The sequence below is a fragment of the Pogoniulus pusillus genome, chromosome 14, assembly GCF_015220805.1.
Source record: "Pogoniulus pusillus isolate bPogPus1 chromosome 14, bPogPus1.pri, whole genome shotgun sequence".
In the NCBI taxonomy this organism is placed as follows: Eukaryota; Metazoa; Chordata; class Aves; order Piciformes; family Lybiidae; genus Pogoniulus; species Pogoniulus pusillus.
The window spans coordinates 2,309,596-2,335,013 of record NC_087277.1 but is presented as its reverse complement, the minus strand read 5'-3'; the positions used below and the strand labels follow the sequence as shown (position 1 = coordinate 2,335,013).

Below are 25,418 nucleotides of genomic sequence, written 5' to 3'. Positions count from 1 at the left end.
TGCTCACTCGATAATTCCTACTTAAGATATGCTGCCAGAAAATTGCCTTCAGTTTTATGTCAGTCTCTCCCCTTTACTGAGCAGACCCAACCAGATTATTAGATAGAAGATGAAAATGGAAGTTTGACTTTTAGAAAGGAATTATTGCCATGGGAATTGTAATAGTGCCACAGGTAGACATGAATTAGTGTCACCAACGTTTCACTGGGGAGGGAATAAAGTCCTTTGCTCTTTATCCATAGCTACCCAGATAAGCACAGGATGGGAGGGTGCCAGGATGCTGTCTCTCTTGGCCACCTGGGCACTGCTGCCTCATCTTCAGCTCCTCTCTACCAGCACCCCCAGGTCCCTTTCTTCGTGGCTGCTCTCAGCCACTGTCCCCAGCCTGTAGTGCTGCTTGGGGTTGTTGTGGCCAAAGTGTAGAACCCTGCACCTAGCCTTGTTCAATCTCATCCCATTGGCCTCTGCCCACCCATCCAGCCTGGCCAGGTCCCTCTGCAGGGCTCTGCTACCTTCCAACAGCTTCACAGCTGCTCCTAGCTTGGTGTCATCTGCAAACTTACTGATGCTGGACTCAATCCCCTGCTCCAGATCATCAATAAAGATATTGAACAGGACATTGAGAAGCAATTTGATGAAGAAAAAAAAAAGTAGAATAAAAGTGCCTTTGACTACATGACTTGGGCTGTGTGCTTAGAAAATGTATGTGATGGATGTGTGAAGGCTCTGTTGGAGGTCGGAGACCGGTGCGGCGAGAGATCGGGGCACTGAGAGTCGACTCTGTGGCTTCTGCGCAGCAGTGCAATTTATTAGGGCGATACAGCGACCTTTATAGCCCCCAAAGGGGGTGTAGACAACTGACTTAGTTCGAGATTGGTACAAGTGGAGGGTACAGATTGGCTCCAGGTTAAGTGTAAGGCAGAGATAGGTTAACTTACAGTAAACACCTTAAGGATCCCACCCAGGGGGGGTGGCCAGAGTCAGCCCCCTGGGCCGTGCCCACCCCAGAGGCGGGCAGATTCCACCCCCTGACAGCTGTGCGTGGGTTGCTCATAGTTGCAGGCTCAGGCCCCTGGGAGCCTCAAGGCTCCAAGGACACTTCTCATCACAGGGTCTGATGTTTACCTTTCATGCTCCGCTGCGGGAGGAAGCTTCCCACAGGCTCAGCCTTTGTATTTACAGCTTCCCTATACAAAGCTTATTATTAACAGGTCAAATACAGTGTTGCTGTTTTGAAAACCCCTGTTTGTCTTTCAGGTGAAGGAAGAAATGAAAAGTCTTGTTCAAAACAAAGGTGTTAACTCCTTCAAGATGTTTATGGCCTACAAAGATGTATACATGGTGAATGATGAGGAGCTCTATGCAGCCTTTTCCTGCTGCAAGGAGCTGGGAGCCATTGCTCAAGTCCATGCAGAGAATGGGGAGCTAATTGCACAGGTAGGCATTTTGCCCATCACAGTCAGGGGTATGAATGCCTCTCTCACATCAGTAGAGGTGTTAGTGCCATCACTGTATCATAAGAAAAGCCTTTGCTGCCCTGTTTTACTTCCAGGGAACCAAAACCAAACACAGTGTCCAAAATGCTAACGGATGCTTGTGATGGGCTAAGACATTGTACTCTGGAGTCCTGAGTTAGCAGTGTAGGCAGGAGGCAGATCTGCTCTGGTGACAGCTCTGGTGGCACTACAACATCTAGGTACTGACAGTGTAATATCTACATTTGACTGACAAAGCAAGCAACAGTCCAGGCCTGACTGTTGACTAAGTCATAGGGACAGCAGTCAGGTGTGTAATGCCCAACCCTGGGTCTCTCCAAACATACTCAATTCACCTGGCAGGGGCCAATCCAGAAGCACAGAGAAAGCTTTGCTGATTGGGTGCAAAATCTCAGCATCTCAGCTCCCACTGCCCTCACAGTGCTGTGTGCAGGCACTGGCAGTGTAACCCCACTGCTGGCCCTGCATTTCTTTCACTGCTCCAGGCAGTAATGCCTTGGCTCTGCCCCAGGTACTGTAACAGAAATGGAATTATTCCTAAGCAATCTCACATCCACAAAGCATAAACTCCTGAAATATCCTATGGACAAAATCTTATGCCTTTTAAAGCCTTTCATAGAATCATAGAACCAACCAGGCTGGAAGAGACCTCCAAGCTCAACCTGGCACCCAGCCCTGGCCAATCAACCAGACCATGGCACTGAGTGCCTCAGCCAGGCTTGGCTTCAACACCTCCAGGGACAGTGACTCCACCACCTCCCTGGGCAGCCCATTCCAATGCCAATCACTCTCTCTGACAACAACTTCCTCCTAACATCCAGCCTAGACCTCCCCTGGCACAGCTTGAGACTGTGTCCCCTTGTTCTGTTGCTGGGTGCCTGGCAGCAGAGACCAACCCCACCTGGCTACAGCCTCCCTTCAGCTGATTGTAGACAGCAATGAGCTCTGCCCTGAGCCTCCTCCTCTGCAGGCTGAACAGCCCCAGCTCCCTCAGCCTCTCTGAAGTCACTTAGGTGTTCTGAGGCCTGTGTTTATTGAAAGGTAGGTTGAATTTCAGATAGCAATAACTTCTCCTGGTTAAAACCATCATTATCTTGATATTTTTCTCTCAAGCTAACTGCAGTGGCTGCTTTAGCATGCATTTGCCTGGCAGTATGTTCCTGACACCCTGGTGCCACTTTAACCAACCCTTATGTGTTTCTGTGTGGTGTTCAGGGTGCAAAGAAGATGCTGGCAATGGGAATAACTGGCCCCGAGGGGCATGAGATGTGTCGTCCAGAAGAAGTGGAAGCTGAAGCTACACAGAGAGCAATTATCATAGCAAATGCTGTCAACTGTCCCCTTTATGTAGTCCATGTGATGAGTAAAGCTGCAGCCAGGGTCATCAGCAGTGCACGGAGAGAAGGTAAAGGTCCCAATTCTGTTGTGCTTGGACAGTGGCGCTGGAAGAAGGGTCATGGAAAACCAAACAGCACCAAGGTCTTCTCTCATCATGGGTGTCATAACCCATGGGTGATTTTCATAGAACCATAGAATCAACCAGGTTGGAAGAGAGCTCCAAGCTCAGCCAGGCCAACCTAGCACCCAGCCCTGTCCAACCAACCAGACCATGGCACTAAGTGCCCCAGCCAGGCTTGGCTGCAACACCTCCAGGCACAGCCACTCCACCACCTCCCTGGGCAGCCCATTCCAGTGCCAATCACTCTCTCTGCCAACAACTTCCTAACAACATCCAGCCTAGACTTCCTATATTTCTTGGAGTGGGATGTCTAAACTGTGTTGTGGGGCCCCAGAGGTGCTGGGTTCTTTCCCTTCTCCCCAGAGGAATTTTTTTCTCCCCTTTATTCCATACTTCCAAGATCAAAACAATGGTCAGGATGTCACTACTGAATTAAAACTGCTATAATCAGTCCAAGACAATGTATTCTCTGCTCTTACTGTTCCTTGAGTAGCAGTCTGTGAGTCCTTACTATCTGTTTAGACAAGTTCTGCAGCAGACCATAACCTGTGTTCATAAACATGGTCCTGTTCACTGGACACTCTTCTGGCTTAGGCCCAGGTGGAGAAAAGAGCAGCATGCATCCACTTGCTCACTTCTCACCCTGGCTGCAACAGAAGGCTTGTGGGTTGAGACAAGGACAGGGAGGGTTTGCTCACTGATTTTTGTCATGGGGAAAAAATGAGTCTCAGCTGTAAAAAAAACCCAAACATCTGTTACCAATCAAATCAGAGTAGGATACTGAGAGACAGAGCAAAGTCTTAAAAACACCTTCCCCTTGCCCCTCCCTGCCTTCTGGGCTTAGTTAGGCTCTCAGTTTTTCTTCCTCTTCTCCCTGGGCAGCTCAGGGAGATGTGGAATGGGAGTTAGAGTCAGTTTATCACACATTATCGCTGGTGTTCCTTCCTTATCAGGCAGAAGCTCTTGGCCATCTGTTGGGTAGGCTGGAAGCACTCTGAAGGCTGTTGAGATTCAGGATGTTTTGCCTCCTTGCCTGTAAGTTCATCCAGAGCAGTCTGAGGAGCCATGGTGCTGAGGATACACTAGCCAGGTGGGGTTGGGCTCTTCTGCCAGGCACCCAGCAATAGAGCAAGGGGACACAGTCTCAAGCTGTGCCAGGGGTGGTCTAGGCTGGATGTTAGGAGGAAGTTGTTGTCAGAGAGAGTGATTGGCATTGGAATGGGCTGCCCAGGGAGGTGGTGGAGTCACTGTCCCTGGAGGTGCTGAAGCAAAGCCTGGATGCTCTGGTTGATTGGGTAGGGCTGGGTGCTAGGTTGGCCTGGATGATCTTGGAGGTCTCTTCCAGCCTGCTTGATTCTATGATTCTATATGAGTAAAAGAAGCAGGACAGAAGCCTGTGACTTGGAAAGCCTAAAACCTTTGTGGGATATTGTCCTAATTACCTTTTTACGTCTAAGTTTATGCTCTTCTGACCTAACATGAGTTGCATAGAGACCTCAGTTTCTTGACTTTAGCACTTACACAAGGGACAGGCACTCGGTGCCATGGTCTAGTTGACTGGCTAGGGCTGGGTGCTAGGTTGGACTGGATGATCTTGGAGGTCTCTTTCAACCTATGATTCTATTCTATGAAAGTGCTTATTAATATCAACAAGCAGAGTTTGAGAGCTTGCTGAAAGTCAAATCAACCCCAGCATGATATCTTTGTGCCAATATATGTATGGATGCGTTAATGTGGAATGTGTATCGATTATGACTTACAACAAGAGTTATCAATGATTCAAGCTTATAAGGGAGTCTATCAGAGCATTTTTTAATGTGGAACATGTATTGATTATGACTTATGGTAAGCTTTATCGGTGATCCAAGTTTATAAAGGAGTCGGTCAGGGTTTTATTAATGCGGAATGTGCATTGATTATGACTTGCAGTGAGATTTCTCCTTGATTGAGGTTTATAAAGAGCATTTCTTTTACCCCTTTGGCATTGTGCTATACCAGGTGCGTCCACTAGGTGGCAGTGGCGCTGGTAACGCGGCTTGTGCCCATCCGCGTACGGCTGCGCTCGCAGGTGTGTGGTGGCAGCAGGCAGCTGGGACAAGAGCTGAAAGACCCAAATTAAAGCTGAAACAGCGGCTGCGAACACAAAAGAGCTAGGAGATAGGAGGCAGTGTTTCAGAAGACGCTATTCAACTCGAAGAAATGCACACCGGCTGTAACTGCTGTACAGTATAATCAGGCATTGCCACAAGGATGGTCTGCAGGACCAGTTTAGGGAGTGACCTTGGGTAGATAAGCTTCTGGAATGTGTAGAAAGAAGAAACTGGTGCAGTTTGTGCTTAAAGTGGTACAGATTGGATTTCAGAGCTTCCTAGGCTGGGGGTGATGCAATCAAAACCATTAGCCTGGAAAAGAGGAGGCTCAGGGCAGAGCTCATTGCTGGCTGCAGCTACCCAAAAGGAGGTTTGTAGCCAGGTGGGGTTGGGCTCTTCTGCCAGGCAAGCAGCAACAGAACAAGGGGACACAGCCTCAAGCTGTGCCAGGGCAGGTCTAGGCTGGATGTTGTTAGGAAGTTGTTGTCAGAGAGAGTGATTGGCATTGGAATGGGCTGCCCAGGGAGGTGGTGGAGTCACCATCCCTGGAGGCATTCAAGCAAACACTAGGTGAGGCACTTAGTGCCATGGTCTGGTTGATTGGGTAAGGCTGGGTGCTAGGTTGGACTGGATGAGTTGGAGTTCTCTTCCAACCTGCTTGATTCTATGATTCTATGATCAGTGCTTGCCTTCATGCAGCTTCTCTCCATAACTGATTTCTATGTGCGTGGAAGTACATGGTTAAAGGCAACAGAAATCTAGGAGTGATAGTGTAACTGAGAGAGGTAAAACTGACAGCATCTGCCTGGACCTGGGTGAGGCATTTGACTCTGTCCCACAGCACATCCTGGCCACCAAACTGGAAACACACAGGCTGGATGGGTGCAGCACTGCTGGGTGAGGAACTGGCTGGATGGTGGCAGGCAGAGAGTGGTGAGCAAGGGCACAGTGTCCACCTGGAGACAGTGCCAAGTGGCTCCCTCGGGGGTCAGTGCTGGCACCAGTGCTGTGTGACATCTTTGGCAGTGACACAGACAGAAGAATCAGTGCACCCTCAGCAAGTGTGCAGATGGCACCAAGCTGTGTGGCACAGTCGACTTGCTAGAGGGCAGGGATCCATCCAGAGGGACCTGCACAGGCTGCAAAGCTGTGCCCAGGCCAACCTCAGGGCATTCAACAAGGCCAAGTGTAAGGTCCTGCACCTGGGTCAGGACAATCCCAAGCACAGCTCCAGGCTGGGTGGGGAATGGCTGAGAGCAGCCCTGAGGAACAGGCCCTGGGGGTCTGGGCTGATGCAAAGCTCCACAGGAGCCTGCAGGGTGAGTGCAGCCCAGACACAACCCTGTGCTGGGCTGCAGCAAGAGCAGTGTGGGCACAGGGCAAGGGAGGGGATTCTGCCCCTTGGCTCTGCTCTCCTCACAACCCCACCTGCAGTCCTGGGGGCAGTTCTGGAGCCCCCAGCACAAGCAGGACGTGGAAGTGTTGGAGCCAGTGCAGAGGAGGCCACCAAAGAGTTCCAGGAAATAATTCTCAAGGAATTGTATGAATGTCATAAATAAACCCCAAATGTTTTACCAACAGATACTCAACTCGGGCAGGTTAGAAGGACTCTAGAATGAAATCTATGTAAACTCTCAAGTACCAGAGGCTCCCAGGTAATGTGAAGTATTCACTGCAGTGCAATTAATTTCTCTTTTCAAGCCTGTGTCTCCATCTCTTGATGCTATTTACAACTGCAAAATCTTCCATGCTCCTTTCCAAGAACTCAGGATGAAGTACATATTCATTGCAGCCCATGTCAGAGGAAGACTGATACACCTTCTGGTCCTGTCACCCACCTCAGAAGGGGACAGGCTGATCTTCAGTGAGCATAATCTGTTTCCTGGGTGACAAACTGATTCTGAGCACAGCAAATGCCAACGTTTTAGGGTGGCTCACTGAGCCTGCCTGAGCTCAGGTCCAGTCTGTAAGTAGCTGTAGTGATGCAAAGCTCTGCCTGATGCAATAAGCCCTGCTTTTCAGACAGGCAATTGTTTTGGTTGGAAGAGACCTTCAGTTCTGCCTGGTTTAGGTCACAGCTGGTCAGTATCTTTGTCCTCTATGACCTTATCATAAGTGCTGCAGATTTTTTTGCTGGAATAAGCAGAGGAGTTTTTCGAGCTTGTGTTGGTTGATGTTTCTCAAGTTTATAACTCTTTCAGCTCTGAGAGGTGATAAAATAAATTGCAATTGTCTCTTCTTCTTTGTTGTAAAGTAGGTTATGTGAAAGTAGTTCCCTGCCAGACAGTTTGGGCATCTGATGAAGAAATCACCACAGCTATTTCCCAGCAGATCAGAGATGTCAGAGAGACCAAAGAGCAGAACACTTTCTGCTTGATGCTTTTATTACATGCAGGAATACAAAACAAATGGAAAGAGCTGATTTATTACCACATTATTGCACTTTTTTTTTGCCTACAGGCAGAAAGTAATCAAGCTAGAAAAAGCTTCATGCAGAATATCCTTGTTGTTTGAATTAAAGCAGTGTCTTTATACTGCTGTATCCTTCAGACAGAGTGGTTATGGTGCAAACGAAATGCTCAGTCAGCAGAAGTGTCCAGATGTAGTCTGTTGAAGCTGCAGTGTTCTGAATCAAAATCACTTGAGGTAAGGGCTTGTACTCCTTCCCACTCATGGGAACAAGGAGAGCTGCTCAGGTCACATTCTGACTGCAGAAATAGGTCACATTCTGGCTGCAGAAATGCCACCGCTGGCTGTGCTGCATGAGTTAGAATCCACTTGGCATAGCTGACTGAGAGCCTGGAGGCTTCAGTTTTATGGTGTGAGACTGAGATGAGAAAACTGTGTATGGAAACTAAACATTTGCCTTTCTGATTTACAGCTTTGTCCTAACAGTTCTTAGTTAAGGTTTATTTTGGGTGGGAGTTTCTTTAGTTTGTTTAATTTCCTTAGCTTGGCATTTGGCAGACACAGTCTGTATCACACTTCCCCTGCCCTCACTTCTCATAGTATCTTAGTGTCATGGAATCCAGCAGGTTGGAGGAGACCTCCAAGCTCAGTCAGCCCAACCTAGCACCCAGCCCTGGCCAATCAACCAGACCATGGCACTAAGTGCCTCAGCCAGGCTTGGCTTCAACACCTCCAGCCACAGCCACTCCACCACCTCCCTGGGCTGCCCATTCCAATGCCAATCACTCTCTCTGCCAACAACTTCCTAACAACATCCAGCCTAGACCTGCCCTGACACAGCTTGAGACTGTGTCCCCTTCTTCTGTTGCTGCTTGCCTGGCAGTAGAGCCCAACCCCACCTGGCTACAGCCTCCCTGCAGGCAGCTGCAGACAGCAATGAGCTCTGCCCTGAGCGTCCTCTGCTGCAGGCTGCACACCCCCAGCTCCCTCAGCCTCTCCTCACAGGGCTGTGCTCCAGGCCCCTCCCCAGCCTTGCTGCCCTTCTCCAAACACCTTCCAGCACCTCAACATCTCTCTTGACTTGAGGAGCCCAGAACCGAATGCAGCACTCAAGGTGTGGCCTGAGCAGTGCTGAGTTTATTTAGTATATACAGAATCATAGAATGGTTTAGGTTGGAAGGGACCTCAAAGCTCATCCAGTTCCAACCCCCTGCCATAGGCAGGGGCACCTCCCACTGGAATAGAATCAGAATCAACCAGGTTGGAATAGACCTCCAAGATCATAGACTCATAGAATCATCCAGTCCAACCTATCACCCATCCCTATCCAGGTCACTCAAGTCTTCATCCAGCCTAGGTTTGAACACTTCCAGGAAGGTTATGGATCACAGAATCACAGAATCTTTGATCACATTCTGTGATTCTGTGCTCCACAACCTCCCTGGGCAAGCTGTGCCAGTGTCTCACCACCCTCACTGTAAAGAACTTCTTCCTAAGAAGAACAGCTTACAGTGTTGCACAGAGCACCAAGCAGGTACAGCCAGGGAATAGAAGGACCTTGGTCATAGTTAATGCAGCTGAGGACTGTGTTGCTTTTGAAATCTCAATCACATGGCTGGGAAACAATCTGTAAACTCAATTATCCTATATCTGTCAACAGCTTAATTAAAAACCCTCACCCAAGCAATGTTCTCCTGAAGAAACCTCTTGCAAGATCACCAGCAGAATACTCAGAACAGAGATGCTGTGTTGTAGCTTAGTTTATTATGTCCTTCTCTATGCTGCTGATTCTATTTAAACCCCTCAAATTTAAATCCCTTGCTAAGAAAAACATCCAGAGCAGGAAAAAAAAGTAGAAGATATCCATTCTGATGTTGTTTGCTGAGGTTGGCATTGCTTTGCTTTTGTCTTCCAGGGAAGGTGGTTTATGGGGAGCCTATTGCTGCAAGTCTGGGCACTGATGGCACCCACTACTGGAATAAAGACTGGGCTCATGCTGCAGCCTATGTCATGGGACCTCCACTCAGACCAGATCCATCTACTCCTGCTTTCCTCATGAACTTACTGGCCAAGTAAGCAGCTGATCAGACAGAAAGAGCTGATGCCCAAATACACATCAGATTCTGGAGTATGTAATAGCAGGTTGATGTCCCAGGGATTTCTGAGTACAGAGTCATAGCATCAAGCAGGTTGGAAGAGACCTCCAAGCTCATCCAGCCCAACCTAGCACCCAGCCCTGGCCAATCACTAGACCATGGCACTAAGTGCCCCAGCCAGGCTTGGCTTCAACACCTCCAGGCACAGCCACTCCACCACCTCCCTGGGCAGCCCATTCCAATGCCAATCACTCTCTCTGCCAACAACTCCCTCCTGACATCCAGCCTCTCCTCACAAGGCTGTGTCCCAGGCCCCTCACCAGCTTCATTGCCCTTCTCTGGACTCTTTCCATACTGTGACAGCATCAGAAAGGAGAACTGGAAGGTGAAACCATGAATGCTTTGTGTTACAGAAATTAGTAAGTGTTCAGCTTTTATTTCTCTGAACTCTTGTGGCCTTTTCTCCCCATTTGATTTTGATCAGTGAGGCATGCCTTGCTAGGGCTGCAGCAAACCCTGAAACATGCCCAGGGGAACAGTTAGCCAGTGGGAAGCATGTACAAAGCAGGGTCACGGTTAGGGGTATGGGGTTTCATTGCCAGCTGCCTCTTCACTGGAGATTTGGGTGCTGTGGGGGCTGGGTTTCATTGCCAGCTGCCTCTTCACTGGAGATTTGGGTGCTGTGGGGGCTGGGTTTCATTGCCAGCTGCCTCTTCACTGGAGATTTGGGTGCTGTGGGGGCTGGGTTTCATTGCCAGCTGCCTCTTCACTGGAGATTTGGGTGCTGTGGGGGCTGGGTTTCATTGCCAGCTGCCTCTTCACTGGAGATTTGGGTGCTGTGGGGGCTGGGCTTCATTGCCAGCTGCCTCTTCACTGGAGATTTGGGTGCTGTGGGGGCTGGGTTTCATTGCCAGCTGCCTCTTCACTGGAGATTTGGGTGCTGTGGGGGCTGGGTTTCATTGCCAGCTGCCTCTTCACTGGAGATTTGGGTGCTGTGGGGGCTGGGTTTCATTGCCAGCTGCCTCTTCACTGGAGATTTGGGTGCTGTGGGGGCTGGGCTTCATTGCCAGCTGCCTCTTCACTGGAGATTTGGGTGCTGTGGGGGCTGGGTTTCATTGCCAGCTGCCTCTTCACTGGAGATTTGGGTGCTGTGGGGGCTGGGTTTCATTGCCAGCTGCCTCTTCACTGGAGATTTGGGTGCTGTGGGGGCTGGGTTTCATTGCCAGCTGCCTCACCAGAGCCTGAGGGAGCTGGGGCTCTTGAGCTTGGAGAAGAGCAGACTGAGAGGTGACCTCATCAGTGGTTATAAAGATGTGCAGGCTGAGTGGCAGGAGGCTGGAGCCAGGCTCTGCTGGGTGATGCCAGTGCCAGCACAAGGGGCAATGGTGGAAGCTGAGGCATAGGAAGCTTCATTTAAACATGAGGAGGAATTTTTTCCCTATGAGGGCAACAGAACACTGTCACAGGCTGCCCAGGGTGGGTGTGGAGTCTCCCTCTCTGGAGATATTCAAAACCCACCTGGGTGTGCTCCTGTGTGATCTGCTCTGAGTGATCCTGCTCTGGCAGGGGGTAGGACTGGATGAGCTTTTGAGGTCCCTTCCAGCCCCTGACATTCTGTGATTCTGAAGAGGAAACTGCTTCACAGAGGAGCTACCTGTTACTGTCAAGCTGCTTTTGGAGGATGGGACTGAAGAGAGGCTGATGTGGGTGGCTGCATCTACCTAGCTTTGGCACTGATTTACCTCTGTTGACACTGTCTGGTGTACACTGTGACCCATAATTCATTTTGTTTCTCTCTAGTGATGACCTCTCTGTGACAGGGACTGACAACTGCACATTTGACACATGCCAGAAAGCTCTGGGGAAGGATGACTTCACCAGAATCCCTAATGGAGTGAATGGTGTGGAGGACAGGATGTCAGTCATATGGGAAAAAGGAGTTGTAAGTACAGCAAGAGATCTGAATGCCAAGGGAATGACTTTTTACAGCAAAATGTCACCCCTCAGCATTTATCAACACTCCAGTTTTATCAAGTTTATTATGGGATGAGCCCTTTGATCAAATGCCATATCAAAGTTCTTACTACCTGTCACATTAGGGCCCTGGCAGATAAAAAGTGATACTTAGTGCTTAAAACTTAGCACTGGAGAATGGTTCCCACAGCAGAGCAGCAAAGGACTGCTGTGGTTTCAGTGGCAGTGCACAGGGAATCTGTTTGCAGGTGAAAGGAAAGCTAAAGGAAAGAGAAACTCACAGTTCCAATTTGTTCAGTTCTTTATTTTTTTCCTCTTTAATCTCTCTCAAACTTACCTGCTGGAGGAGCTTCTACCCTGGGTGTGTGCCTATCAGCATCTAATTTGTGTTTTCAGCCAGAGGAAACAAGCAAGAGAGAAATCCTTCTTGATGTGTGGCTCTGGCCCAACCTAGCACCCAGCCCTGGCCAATAAACCAGACCATGGCACTAAGTGCCCCAGCCAGGCTGTGCTTGAACACCTCCAGGCACAGTGACTCCAGCACCTCCCTGGGCAGCCCATTCCAATGGCATCTTAACTTGTTTAGCAACACAATCATTTCTTTTGTTCCTCGTTTAACACAGTAATGCCTTCTCTTTTGTGGACTCTCCTGCAGTACAGTGGGAAAATGGATGAGAACAGATTTGTAGCTGTCACCAGCACCAATGCAGCAAAGATCTTTAACCTTTACCCAAGAAAGGGGAGAATTGCTGTGGGTTCTGACGCTGACATTGTAATTTGGGATCCCAAAGCTACAAGGTATGTATGGGTTATTGTTTCCTTCCATCCAGTCTCTCTTAACAGAGCCTCTGTTCAGCAGTAAGCCTTTGGGGTGGGATGATGGTGTTTATTTACAGGTGGTTTGTCTCCTGCAGTAGTGTAGGTAGAGATAATAGAGTCACAGAATCAGTCAGCGTTGGAAGGGACCACAAGCATCAGCCAGTTCCAACCCCCTGCCATGCCCAGGGACACCCTACCCTAGAGCAGGCTGCACACAGCCTCAGCCAGCCTGGCCTCAAACACCTCCAGCCATGGGGCCTCAACCACCTCCCTGGGCAACCCATTCCAGCCTCTCACCACTCTCATGCTCCACAACTTCCTCCTCACCTCCACTCTGACTCTCCCCACCTCCAGCTTTGCTCCATTCCCCCCAGTCCTGGCATTCCCTGACACCCTAAAAAGTCCCTCCCCAGCTTTTTTGTAGCCCCCTTCAGATCCTGGCAGACCACAAGAAGGTCACCTGGGAGCCTCCTCTGCTCCAGCCTGCACAGCCCCAACTCTCTCAGCCTGTCCTCACAGCAGAGCTAGCACATGGCTGCGTGAGTGAGGCTAACTCTCCCTAGTGCTTGTCTCATTTCACTGCAGATCCTGAAGAGGGCACAAAGAGCACAGCAGAGAAAAGGCACCAGGCTAATGCATTTCAACATTTCAGCTGTCAGGCAAGCTTCAGACTCCTGTGCTTTGTTGACTCTGGGGAGGGATTTTCAGTTTCCCAACAGGCTTGTCCGGGGGCAGAGATCATCGAGTCTAACCCCCCTGCCAAAGCAGGACCATACAATGAGTCCTTCCTCTTGAACATGACTTTTTTTTTCTTGTTTGTAAAGCTGAAATGTTGTAAGAGAAGAAAATGCAGCTTCCCTGCTCAGATTTGACACTGTGTGGCTATAGTCTTCAAATACTCTTTGATACTAGCCCAAAGTGCCAGACAGTTGCTGAAGGGAGGCTGCAGCCAGGTGGGGTTGGTCTCTTCTGCCAGGCAAGCAGCAACAGAACAAGGGGACACAGCCTCGAGTTGTGCCAGGGGAGGTTCAGGCTGGATGTTGTTAGGAAGTTGTTGGCAGAGAGAGTGATTGGCATTGGAATGGGCTGCCCAGGGAGGTGGTGGAGTCACTGTCCCTGGAGATGCTGAAGCAAAGCCTGGCTGGGGCACTCAGTGCCATAGGTTAGTTAATTAGAAGGGTTAGGTGATAGGTTGGACTCAGTGATCCTAGAGGTCTGGTTTAGTTAATTAGAAGGGTTAGGTGATAGGTTGGACTCAATGATCCTAGAGGTCTGGTTTAGTTAATTAGAAGGGTTAGGTGATGGGTTGGACTCAATGATCCTAGGGGTCTGGTTTAGTTAATTAGAAGGGTTAGGTGATGGGTTGGACTCAATGATCCTAGGGGTCTGGTTTAGTTAATTAGAAGGGTTAGGTGATAGGTTGGACTCAATGATCCTAGAGGTCTGGTTTAGTTAATTAGAAGGGTTAGGTGATAGGTTGGACTCAATGATCCTAGAGGTCTGGTTTAGTTAATTAGAAGGGTTAGGTGATGGGTTGGACTCAATGATCCTAGAGGTCTGGTTTAGTTAATTAGAAGGGTTAGGTGATAGGTTGGACTTGATAATCCTTGAGGTCTTTTCCAGCCTGGTTAGTTCTGTGATTCTTTGAGTTCTGCCAGCTCACGACTTGTTTTTAGCTCCCTTATCTCACTGCATACTTATTAAAGGACACAAAAATACCCAAGAGGCCTGTGAGTCTCTTGCAGCCATGTGCTACCAGACATCATCTTGCAGACCTCAACACCCTCAGCATCCCAAGTGCAGCCTGTGCGCACAGAGCTGCTTTGTGAGAGCTTGGGAAAACACATGTAGGCAGCAAATGTGTACTCACTGTGCTGTCTTATTTTAATCTGTGCTTTGATCACCACCGTTCACTGACTTCTTTCAGCTGCACACAAACAATAGAACAGCTCCAGGCCTGTGAATCAAAAGGCAACTCAAAAGGCTGCATCAGGAGAAGAGGGCAGAATAAGGAATGGAAAAGGGAGTGTCACCTGTCAGCAAGTCAGTGTCCTCCTTAGCTGATGCCTTTAGCTGTTTGAGAGCAAACAGGAATGCAAAATCTCTAGGGCTTGTTTCAGAGATGCTTGTCAAGGAATCTAAATAATGCAGTAGCCAATTCAGACCATGGAAAGAGCTGAGCATCCCTTGGAAAACAGGGGCAAAAGGTGCCCAAGATTGCATAGGAGACGCTCCTGGTGGGTATTAGGGCTCAATAAACTCACTGTAGCCTGTTGGAGCCTTGCAAACAAGTGCCAGATCAGACCCTAGAGGTAAGATCTAACAGCCCTAGGAATAAAAAGCCTGTGTGGAGTGGAGTTTAGCTTTCAAAGTGCAGCTGCTCCTTTATACCAGCATGCAGTCTGGGAAGCCTCACCCACCAGTTTTTTTCCCACACACCAAATGCAGCCTACATGTTAACTGCTTTTTGAATGCAGAGCTGCTGTGCAGGGAGCAGTCTCTCACCTCATCCTTCTTGGATTCTGCTAGAGTGGCCCTCTTTGGCAGTCCTAACAGTGCTACAGGCCTGGGGCAGTGTGGCTGGAGAGCTGCCTGGTAGAGAGGGATCTGGGGGTTATAACAGACAGGCAGCTGAATATGAGCCAGCAGTGTGCCCAGGAGGCCAAGAAGGCCAATGGCATCCTGGCTTGCATTGAAAATGCTGTGGCCAGCAGGAGCAGGGAGGTGATGATCCCCTTGGACTCGGCTTTGGTGAGGGCACACCTTGAGTGTCGTGTTCAGTTGTGGGTACCACAATACAAGAGAGATGTGGAGCTGCTGGAGCGGGTCCAGATGAGAGCAACAAAGATGGGGAAGGGTCTAGAGAATAAATCTGATGAGGAGCAACTGAGGGAGCTGGGGATGGTTAGCGTGAGGAAGAGGAGGCTGAGGGGAGACCTCATTGCTGTCTACAGCTACCTGAAGGGACATTGTGGTGAGGCTGCTGCTGGGCTCTGCTCACAGGTAATGGAGACAGAACAAGGGAGAATGGCCTCAGGCTGAGGCTGGGGAGGTTTAGATTGGATATTGGGAAAAAGTTTTTCATGGAGAGAGTGTTCAGGGACTGGAATGAGCTGCTCAGGGAGGTGGTGGAGTCACCCACCCTGGATGTGTTTAAGGGTGGTTTGGCTGTGATGCTTAGGGCTATGGTTTAAGGAGAATCTTGTAGAGTAGGGGTCTAGGTTGGAGTTGGTGCTCCCGAGGGGCTTTGCCAGCCTGCATGCTGCTGTGATTCTGTGACATAAATGTGTGTTGCTATGAGGATGATCAAACACTGGCACTGGTTGCCCAAAGAGTTCATGGAGCCTAATTGAACACAGCCCCAAGAAGCCTACTTTGGCTGACCCTGACCTGAGCAAAGAGCCTGGAAGAGATGCTCTCCAGAGGTGCTTTCCAAGCTCAGTGACTCTGTGGTTCTGTGAACTGCAACAAAATAAGGCTCTCTGAGGCAGCAGGATGGACGTTTCCCTGGTAACTTGCTGTCTGGACAGATGTCAGCTGCCCTCGCCAGAGAACTGAATCTTAGAAATGGTACTGGAAAATTTAAGCCTGCCTTATTTTCTCCCTGCATAACCCTGTCTTTGTTCTCCCTGATAATCACTTCCAAATTCCCCTTAGTCACTGAACAGACCAGTTTCTATTTTCCTATCTTACCATGCCTTTATGCAAGCTCAATTTCACATTACTGTTCCCCTCCTGCCCATTATACAGGGTGCCTACTTTGGCTTCCATCTCAGATTAGCTTGGAGTGATTGATAGGACCAGACCAAAAGTATTGTTGACAAATGACTTCCTTAGCATAATCAGAAAAATAATTTGGTTGTCATTCCCTACCCATCTTAAAAATGATGGATTTTAGGAGATATGATTTCATATAATTTAATATCTCATCCCTCACATAAGTCATTGTGACTCCTAGCTCCCAAACATTACCTTCCTGCCTCTTCCAGTCCAACCTAGCACTCAGCCCTATCCAGTCAACCAGAGCATGGCACTAAGTGGTCCATCCAGTCTTGTCTTGAACATCTCCAGGTACAGCAACTCCACCACCTCCCTGGGCAGCCCATTCCAATGCCAATCACTCTCTCTGCCAACAACTTCCAAATCACAGGCTTCTGTCCTGCTTCTTTTACCCATATAGAATCACAGAATCAACCAGGTTGGAGGAGACCTCCAAGCTCATCCAATACAACCTAGCACCCAGCCCAAGCCAATCAACCAGACCGTGGCACTAAGTGCCTCATCCAGGCTTTGCTTGAACACCTCCAGGGGTGGTGACTCCACCATGTCCCTGGTGTCCTGGGTTAGGGTGGATCCCTCCCCTGGTAGAATAAACTCACCACAAGATGGAAAGTCAGGGCAGGATGAAATTGTATTTCTTATAGTTTAAGTAAACAGTATAAAGAGAAATAAACTACTAGAGAAAAAAATGTAACCTTAAGGAACATGGGGAAGGGGTCAAGTGGTGACAAAGCAGCAAAAGCAGCAGCAGCCAAAACAGCAGCGGGGGAAGACAGCAGCAGGCACAGCTCAAGCAGCAGAAGCCAGCAAGGGGGAAGAACAAGCTGTGCTTCTAGACATAATCTCTTGGTGCTCCAGTGAAATGATATTAGCTTATCCCTTGTTGCCATTTGTGCTAGTTTGAAGCCAGCTAGAATGTTTTGGTGAGAAGAACTAGATTGCAGTCCATGGAAGGAGAACAATGGTGATGTCTGCTTCACTCATAGGCTTGCTGAGAGATATAAGGATCCAGCCATAGATAAGGCACTCCACTACTTCTCCTGCTGGGGAGCTCTGAGCTGCATCTCTCTAACCTCTCTGCTGTTTCTGTGATTAACCCACTTTGCTTCCTAACCCCCTGGCTGAACCTCCATTCTTCCTTGGGACTGGGGTAAGGTTGAGAGGGGTGGGAGAAGGTGGAAGGGCTGTTGGGAGCCCCTCCTGGGGACTCAGGTTTCTGGGAGGGCTGTTGTGTTTCTGTATTACCTTTTACCTTGTCTATTTCTGTCTATAACTGCATATACTGTAACTATCTGCTTGTATCCTGTGCTAGCTGTAAATATAAGCTTCATTCAATTTCCAGAGCTGGCTGAGTCTGGTCTGGGTGATTTTCAGAGTGTTGGGGGGAGGATGGGTAACACACAAACCATCACACCATTGTATAGCCTGTCCCTGGAACGTTCACCTCTCCCCTATGTCTGAGCTAGAAAACCTGCTCAAACAGCTACACCTGGGCAGCCCATTCTGATGCCAATCACTCTCTCTGGGAAGAACTTGGTATAGTTTAAGCATAGTTTAATAGTTTATGCCTAAACACAGTTTAATAATGGCTCAAACTTGTCTTCCCTGATGAATTTCTCAGGACTTCCTAACGGAGTAAAAGCCAAGGGTCTGCATCATTGGGGGTGTTCTTTTGTTTGGTCACCACAGGACAATCTCTGCCAAGACACATCACCAGGCCAACGACTTCAACATATTTGAAGGCATGGTCTGCCACGGAGTCCCAGTTGCAACAGTTTCAAGAGGCAAAGTGGTTTATGAAGCTGGAGCCTTCGATGTCACAGCAGGAGAAGGCAAATATGTCTCCCGGGCACCGTTCCCTCCATACGTCTACAGTCGAGTCAGGCAGCGGGAGGAGGTTAATGAAACTCATCCGTCTCTGCGGCGCTTTGTGCAGCGGCAGGGTGGCTGGCTCTTGGGAAGAGAGGTTTGGGAACTCCAGGGTAGTTTCCCTCACTAATTGCTCTGCCAAGGTGGGAGGAAATAAAACGAAGTACTCCCTTCTTTTCCAGTCTTTAGCCTCTAGAAAAACATAACCGGCTGCTCTTAGGGCAGTCTGTGCAGCTCAGAGACCAAACCTGGGTGCTCAGTAACGTGTCCCACTTGCAGTGGAAGTGGACAAAGTTTTGCTTGTGTCTAATCTGGCTAACTGCTACCTTTTGTCACTGACTTCACTGAAAATCAGAGAGACTCACTGAGAAAGAAACCAATCATTTGATACCACTTTCATGGGTCAGGTATTAGGATCCATACCCTGCAGGCTGTTCAGAACTAAGGACAGAGAACAGATTATTGCATTTGGGGTTTTGCAAAGAAAGAAACACTTTTTTCTTTCCCTTTTTATTTTTCTGTTCCTTTTCTTTTTTTTTTCTTTTTATCTTTCCTTTTTTCTTTTTCTTTTAATTTTTCTTTTTCATTTTCTTTTCTTTTATTATTTTTTCCTTTTTATTTTCCTTCTTTTTTCCCCTTTCTTCTCCTTCTTTCCCTTTTTCTTTTCCTTTTATTGTTCTTTTTTCTTCTTTTTATTTTTATTTTCCTTTTTCTTCTTCTCCTTATTATTCTTTTTCTTTTTCTTTCCCTTCTTCTCCTCTTTTCCTTTTCCTTTTTATTTTTATTTTATTTTTATTTTTCCTTTTTTTCCCCTTTTTTTCTTTTTCTTTTCCTTTTCCTTCTTCTTTTCCTTCTTCCTTTTCCTTTTTCTTTTTATTTTTCTTCTCTTTTTCCTTTGCCTTTTCCTTTCTCTTTTCCTTTTCCTTTCCCTTTTCTTTTCCTTCTCTTCTTTTTCTTTTTCTCATTTTCTTTCTTTTTCTTTTTGTTTTCTTTCTTCCTTTCATTTTCCCTTTTCCTTTCTCTTTGTCTTTCCTTTGTCCTTCTCTTTCTTCTCTCTTCCCTTTCCCTTTCCCTCTCTCTCTCATTTCCCCTTTTCCCTCTCTCTCTCCTTTCCCCTTTTCCCTCTCTCTCTCCTTTCCCCTTTTCCCTCTCTCTCTCCTTCCCCCTTTTCCCTCTCTCTCTCCTTTCCCCTTTTCCCTTTCCCTTTCCTTTTTCTTTCCCCTTTTATTATTTTGTTTCTTATATATAGTGTAAATTAGATTATCCAGAGTTGCATTGTATTTAGCATCTCATTGTGGTGTTGCCACTTTGCTGTTTATTTTGCAACTAGATTCTTCATTTGCAACTGTCCACACAATGTATATATTCTCTTAGCCTTTTCAACATGCATGAAGCTTAATCTTCAAATGTAAAAGGCAAAGGTAAGGGTAAGGGTAAAAGAAGGGCAAAGAAAATAGTATGTCTGTGCCTGGACTTCTCAGACCTAGAAGAAAAAATGAACCAACAGCCTTAACTGTGGATCTGTGTGAAGAAAATACTCTCCTTTTCCACTCAAAGTGTCACTGAATTGAAAGAGTTGCTCCAAAGGTCGTGCAGTTCTCTGGCCAGCTGCTGTTAAAATGGTCTCAGAGGCTAAATAGTAGACTGGTTCTGCATTTGTAATCTAGACAGCTTCTCTTTGCAGCAGTCCTCACAGAAATCATCATCCTCCCAATCCATCTTCAGTGGGAAGTCTGTTGTGCCAAAGGTTACATGGGACTGAAAGCCTAATTCTCTGCAAGCTGAAGATGTTTGGTACTCTGCTACTGAGGGCTGCTTGTTGTAGCACTTTCTTTGTAGTGCAGTGTTGATCCCTTTGGGTTTTAGTGCGGAATGAATGTCAGGTAGTGATGGTTAAAAGGTACTGGAAACAGATTGGTGCTGATGTTGCACCAGCAGCAACTTCAGGCATTCCCTTTCATTTAAGTAACAGTTATTAAATGATAATTGGGTGCTTCCTCTTGAGTTGTAATGACTCCAGATCCTGTCATCCCTGCTGAAGCCTTGTGTCCCATGTTAGAAGGAGGCTTCAGCAAACCTGATGGTTTCCAGTTCCCATCAGAGCCAGAGAAAGTTTTTCCTTAACCAAAACACCTTCAGAAAGTCATTTTTTCAACCAGCTCAACCTCCTGCAGCCAGAGCTGGGGTGGTGTGTGGTAGATACCCAGAGAAGACAGGGCTGGTTTTGTTTCACTGATGCTCATTTAGCTCTCTTACCTGTATTAAGAGCATCAGTGGAAAATGTGATCACTTTGGAAAAGAAGCAGCTTAGGGCTTGAACATGCAGCCAGCCAGCTGTTCTGGAGAGCAGCTCAAGTGTGTTTTCATAGAATCAACCAGGTTGGAAGAGACCTCCAAGATCATCCAGGCCAACCTAGCACGCAGCCCTACCCAATCAACCAGACCATGGCACTAAGTGCCTCAGCCAGGCTTGTTTTGAACACCTCTAGGGACAGCGACTCCACCACCTCCCTGGGCAGCCCATTCCAATGCCAATCACTCTCTCTGACAACAACTTTCTCCTGACATCCAGCCTAGACCTGCCCTGCCACAACTTGAGACTGTGTCTCCTTGTTCTGTTGCTGGTTGCCTGACAGAAGAGCCCAACCCCACCTGGCTACAGCCTCCCTTCATGTAGTTGTAGACAGCAATGAGCTCTGCCCTGAGCCTCCTCTTCTGCAGGCTGCACACCCCCAGCTCCCTCAGCCTCTCCTCACAGGGTTTGTGTTCCAGGCCCTTCACCAGGTTTGTTGCCCTTCTCTGGACACGTTCCAGATGCACGATGATCTCTGGAGTTTTGCTGCTCCAGGATCTCTTGGGTCTAAGGAGGAGAAGCATCAATAAAGCAAGGTGGAACATGGTCAGTTGCTTCTTTATTTCAGTTATGAAAATGAGGGTTGCTGTGTTAGAGTGCTGAGCAGACTGCACTACCCAGCTCCTGATCGAAGCTGAGAGCTCAACAGCTGAATCCCAGCATGGGAGCTCTTTGCAAGAGAGAGGTTTGGTGAAAGCATTGGGGTGCATAATGTACAAAGAAGGATTAGCACAGGAGTGAGGCTTTCATTGTGCCCAGTTAGCAGCTGCAGCAGAAAGACAAATAGCAGTGAAAGACTTCCAATATCTTATTGCAGGTCTGCCAGCCTGTTCCTGTTAAGAGAGAACCATATACAGATGTGGCCTCAGGAGCATCCTTCCCCAGTTTTGGCTCTTGAAGGTAACTTTCTTTTGGTACTTCACTTAGTGCTTCTCTGAAGCCTCAGTGATCCAGTTTAAGCCTAGCTGAGATATTTTGGTGAGAAGAATTAGATTATAGGCTGTGAAAAGAAATGATGATGGTGTCTACTTCACTCCTGGGCTTGCTGAGATGTATAAGATCAAGAACATAAACACAGGTAACACAGAGTCTCTCTCTGGATTTTTGGGCTGTATTTTTCTCTCTCTAACTCAGCTTGCTGCCTGACTAATCCTTCTGCTTCCTAACCCCCCTGGCTAAGCCTCCAAACTTACCTTGAATGTAAGGCAAAGTCTGGGGTAAGGTAGAGGGGTGGGAAGTAGGTGGAAGTGTGGTTGAGAGCTCCTCCTGGGGACTCTGCTTTCTGGGAGGGCTGCTGTGGTTCTGTACTACTTTTTAACTTGTCTGTTTCTGTCTATCTGTTATAAATACCTGCTTGTATCTTGTGCTAAGCTGTAAATATAAACCTTCATTCAATTTCCAGAGTGGCTGAGTCTAGCCTGGGTGATTGTTTTAAGCACTGGGGTGGCAGGGAACATCCAAACCATCACATTCAGGACAACAAAAACGTGGCAGGCCACCTACTTGTGACAGGCTTGTCTGGAAGAAGCCCTCTCAGATGCTGCCCTAGTCTCAAAGGGATGGATGTAAAGCCCAGGTTTGCACCTCACACAAAATTCAGTCTGTTGTTAGTGCTAACTAGCACAAGGACAGTGGGAGGGTGTCGTGGTGGAAGGGTGAAGTTTGCTTTTCCACGTTTCATTGGATCATTGCTTTAGAGCTACTGCACAGTGAACCTCATTCAGGGCATTGGTAGCAGCAACAAAGTGCAGCATCCTATTTGTTTTCCTCTGCTGTAAGGCAGAAAGGTTTTGTAATAGAGAGGACCAAAGGTTAAAGCTGCAACCTAGTGAGAGAGCAATAATCATTCCTCCTAGCACTCTTTCTCCATTATTACCTCCCTGAGTGACAAATTGCAAAGCAGAGATTTTGTTTCCTTTTGCAAGATTATATCCCTGTTGTCTTTTTCCTTTCCTGTAGATAAAAGCAAATGAAACCAACCCTGCTGTCCCCACTACAGCAGTGCACTCTGGGCCCCACAATCAAGCCACAGCCAGCTTCTCCAGAGCCAACCTGAAGCAGCAGTAACCAATAAACATGACCACTGGGCTTCCTGCATCAAAGTTGTCATTGCAATTTCTCCTCAGAAGGAATTTTGCTCTAAGAAGTGGGAAATGCATTGTACAAAATGGAGTGGTAGACACAAGTAATAAGAGCTATGATTACAGTGTGGCAGCAGCTTGGTAGGGGCTTAAAAGTAGGTAAGTCTGAGGCTGGTATTCCTTAACATTTGTCTTTAGAAGGTATCAGCTAAACTATAAAGTAAGAGCAATGGCCTTTTAACCACACTTCCTACAGTCTTGCTCTGACTGAGAGGGGATCTAATAAATGTCTATAAATCTCTGAGGGCTGGGGGTCAGGAGGGGAGGACAGGCTCTGCTCACTGCTCCCTGGGATAGGACAAGCAGCAATGGATGGAAGCTGCAGCACAGGAGGTTTCAGCTCAACACAAGGGGAACTTCTTGACTGTAAGGGTCCCAGAGCCCTGGCACAGGCTGCTCCTTCTCTGGAGCCTTTCAAGGCCTGTCTGGATGTGTTGCTGTGTGCCCTGAGCTATATTGGATGGTCCTGCTCTGATAGGGGGGGGTTGGACTGGATGATCTCTTTGGGTCCCTTCCAAGCCCTGACATCCTGTGAGCCTGTGAAGCATTTCCTCATGGAAACGGTAATTAGATCCTTGAATGGGCTGCCCAGGGAGGTGGTGGAGTTGCCACCCCTGGAGGTGTTTAAGGAAAGCTTGGATGTGGCACTCAGTGCCACGGTCTGGTCGAAGTGGTGGTGTTAGCTGATGGGCTGGAGATGATGCTTTCAGAGGTCTATTGCAGCCTCAGTAATGCTGTGGCTGTGTGATCTCTGCAGAGAGGAACTGTGCTGGAGCACGAAGCTTTCCTGGGCCACTGGAGGGCAGGGCTGGTATTCTCTATCAGGAATGAAATGAGAAGGAAGTTACTTCAGGCACAGCTGCACCCATGGAGCTCGTCCACAGGCTTTGTGGCCATGAAGCTGACAATAGCAGCCCCTGCTCTCAGGCTTCGTTTCAGCAGCACCAGAGGGTGATCCTTTGATCCTTGCTTTCCCCTTTTGCGGTGTAAAACAGAACTAGAGGAAAGGTTTTGCCTTTCTTCTGTAACGGCAAACATCTCTGGACTATTTGATCTGCTATGCAAACAGTGAGTCAGCGTTGGCAGGGCAGGGATCAGGGTGAAAAAGCAGCTGTGAATCCAGCCAGCTCTGCCACCACACATCCAGCTGCCCACACAAAGTGCTGCCACAAAACCAGCACTGAGGTGAAAGAAACCAAAGGCTGCAGCTTAGCTACGATGCACACCAGGCTGGGAGGTATGGGGTGCTGATAAGTAGAGGTCCATAAGCATGGGGCTGGGCTCTTCTGCCAGGCAAGCAGCAACAGAACAAGGGGACACAGCCTCAAGTTGTGCCAGGGGAGGTCTTGGCTGGATGTTAGGAGGAAGTTGTTGTCAGAGAGAGTGATTGGCATTGGAATGGGCTGCCCAGGGAGGTGGTGGAGTGGCTGTCCCTGGAGGTGTTGAAGCCAAGCCTGGCTAGGGCACTTAGTGCCATGGTCTGGTTGATTGGGTAGGGCTGGGTGCTAGGTTGGGCTGGCTGAGCTTGGAGGTCTGTTGCAACCTGGCTGATTCTATGATGCTATGACTGTATGATTCCTTTGGGATGAGATGTGCACTGTTATTGCAGTGCCAGGTGTGTTCCAAAGGGAACACAGTGCCAGCAGCTGTGGTGCAGATGCCTGCAGAAATACTCTGAGCCCTTTGGATGCTCTGGATGTGCCTGGTACTTCCAAATGCCCTTTGGGCTCATAGGACAGCTGCTGAGATCAAAGTGCCAGAGAAGACTGCACTTCATGAGAGGCCAAAGTCAGTGACTGTCCTAAACCCTGGGTGTTTTCACAGCCTGATAACAGCAAAGAGCTGGGGGTGTTGAAGCCAAGCCTGGATGAGGCACTTAGTGCCATGGTCTGGTTGATTGGCCAGGGCTGGGTGCTAGGTTGGACTGGATGAGCTTGGAGGTCTCTTCCAACCTGCTTGATTCTGTGGTTCTATGAAGCTATGCTTGTTGAAGCATCCTTGCTTGTTTTGTGCTTCAGGAGGCTCAGGAGCACTAGAGTGTCGCTCTGAATTAGCTTCACAAGACAACCAGGTCAAAGTTTCATTAATTTTACAAACCAGATTTGATCCAATTGGAGGACTTTTTGTTTTGTTTTAACAGTAAATGACACAGCTTCTGTGTGAGTGAAGGAAAAAGGAAGCTGAGCTCTGCTGGGGGTGGGGGGGAAGGCGAGGGAGGAATGAGTCAAAAATCCAGATTTCAGCCTCTTGTTTTGTGTACTGGCAAACCTGAGAAGGGCAGTCAGAAACAATGCCCAGTAAAGTCACAGCTGCTGGAAGTTTCCATTAAGCCAGTGCATTAGTAGATCAGATCTTTAACTTCAACTGTGCCTGGAGCTCACTTGTATCAACAGAAACACATCCTGTTGTCTGTGGGGGGTTCTGTTGGAGCAGAAGAAAGCATTCCAAGAGAGGAAAGAGGAATTTGAATGGCAAAGATATGGGAAAGAGGAAGAGGAGTGAGGGGGAGTGGGAAAAAACAGGCTGAAGGCTTTAGGACAGCTGAGGGATGAAAAATAGGTAGAAAGGTCTAGAAATATGCCCTCTACTTAGGTATTTGGCCAGCCCACAAGTAAGTTCTTCCTGTAGTCCTAAAAGCTCCAAGCTGTTTGATTGCTTTTACACAGAAGTTCAGACCCTCCATGGCTTCCTGAAGCACCAGACCTCAAGCTGAATACTAGATAGTAAAGCAGTCCAGAGCTGTCTGTGGTGGGAAACACACTCTCACCTATGGTTTCTTTCCCACAGGTTCCTAAAATACTGATAATTAACTTTTGATCCTGTTTGTTGCATTTTAAAGTTGACAGTCCACAGGGAAAATGCTGGGTGCAAAACACAGGTCTCTGTAGAGCTGAAGGATCTCAGCCTTGTCCAAAGCCTCTCCTGGTCTCTT

The 25,418-nt window shown here is 48.1% G+C and overlaps 1 protein-coding gene across 8 annotated transcripts in view; it reads left to right on the top strand.

Moving 5' to 3' along the window:
• DPYS (dihydropyrimidinase) overlaps nt 1-22,447 on the top strand; it is a 35,266-nt gene extending 12,819 nt beyond the window's left edge. For 6 of the 8 annotated variants that reach the window (XM_064154125.1, XM_064154120.1, XM_064154123.1 and 3 more), the window contains exons 4-11: nt 1,258-1,437; nt 2,712-2,901; nt 9,370-9,526; nt 11,351-11,492; nt 12,180-12,322; nt 17,813-18,020; nt 21,163-21,245; nt 22,305-22,447. In XM_064154125.1, the coding sequence (XP_064010195.1) occupies nt 1,258-1,437; nt 2,712-2,901; nt 9,370-9,526; nt 11,351-11,492; nt 12,180-12,322; nt 17,813-18,020; nt 21,163-21,243 (1,101 nt within the window). In that variant the 3' untranslated portion in view covers nt 21,244-21,245; nt 22,305-22,447. The remainder of the gene's footprint in view (nt 1-1,257; nt 1,438-2,711; nt 2,902-9,369; nt 9,527-11,350; nt 11,493-12,179; nt 12,323-17,812; nt 18,021-21,162; nt 21,246-22,304) is intronic. The other 2 variants (XR_010304769.1, XM_064154124.1) reach the window with 2 other exon arrangements.
• The last annotated feature ends 2,971 nt before the right edge of the window (nt 22,448-25,418 follow it).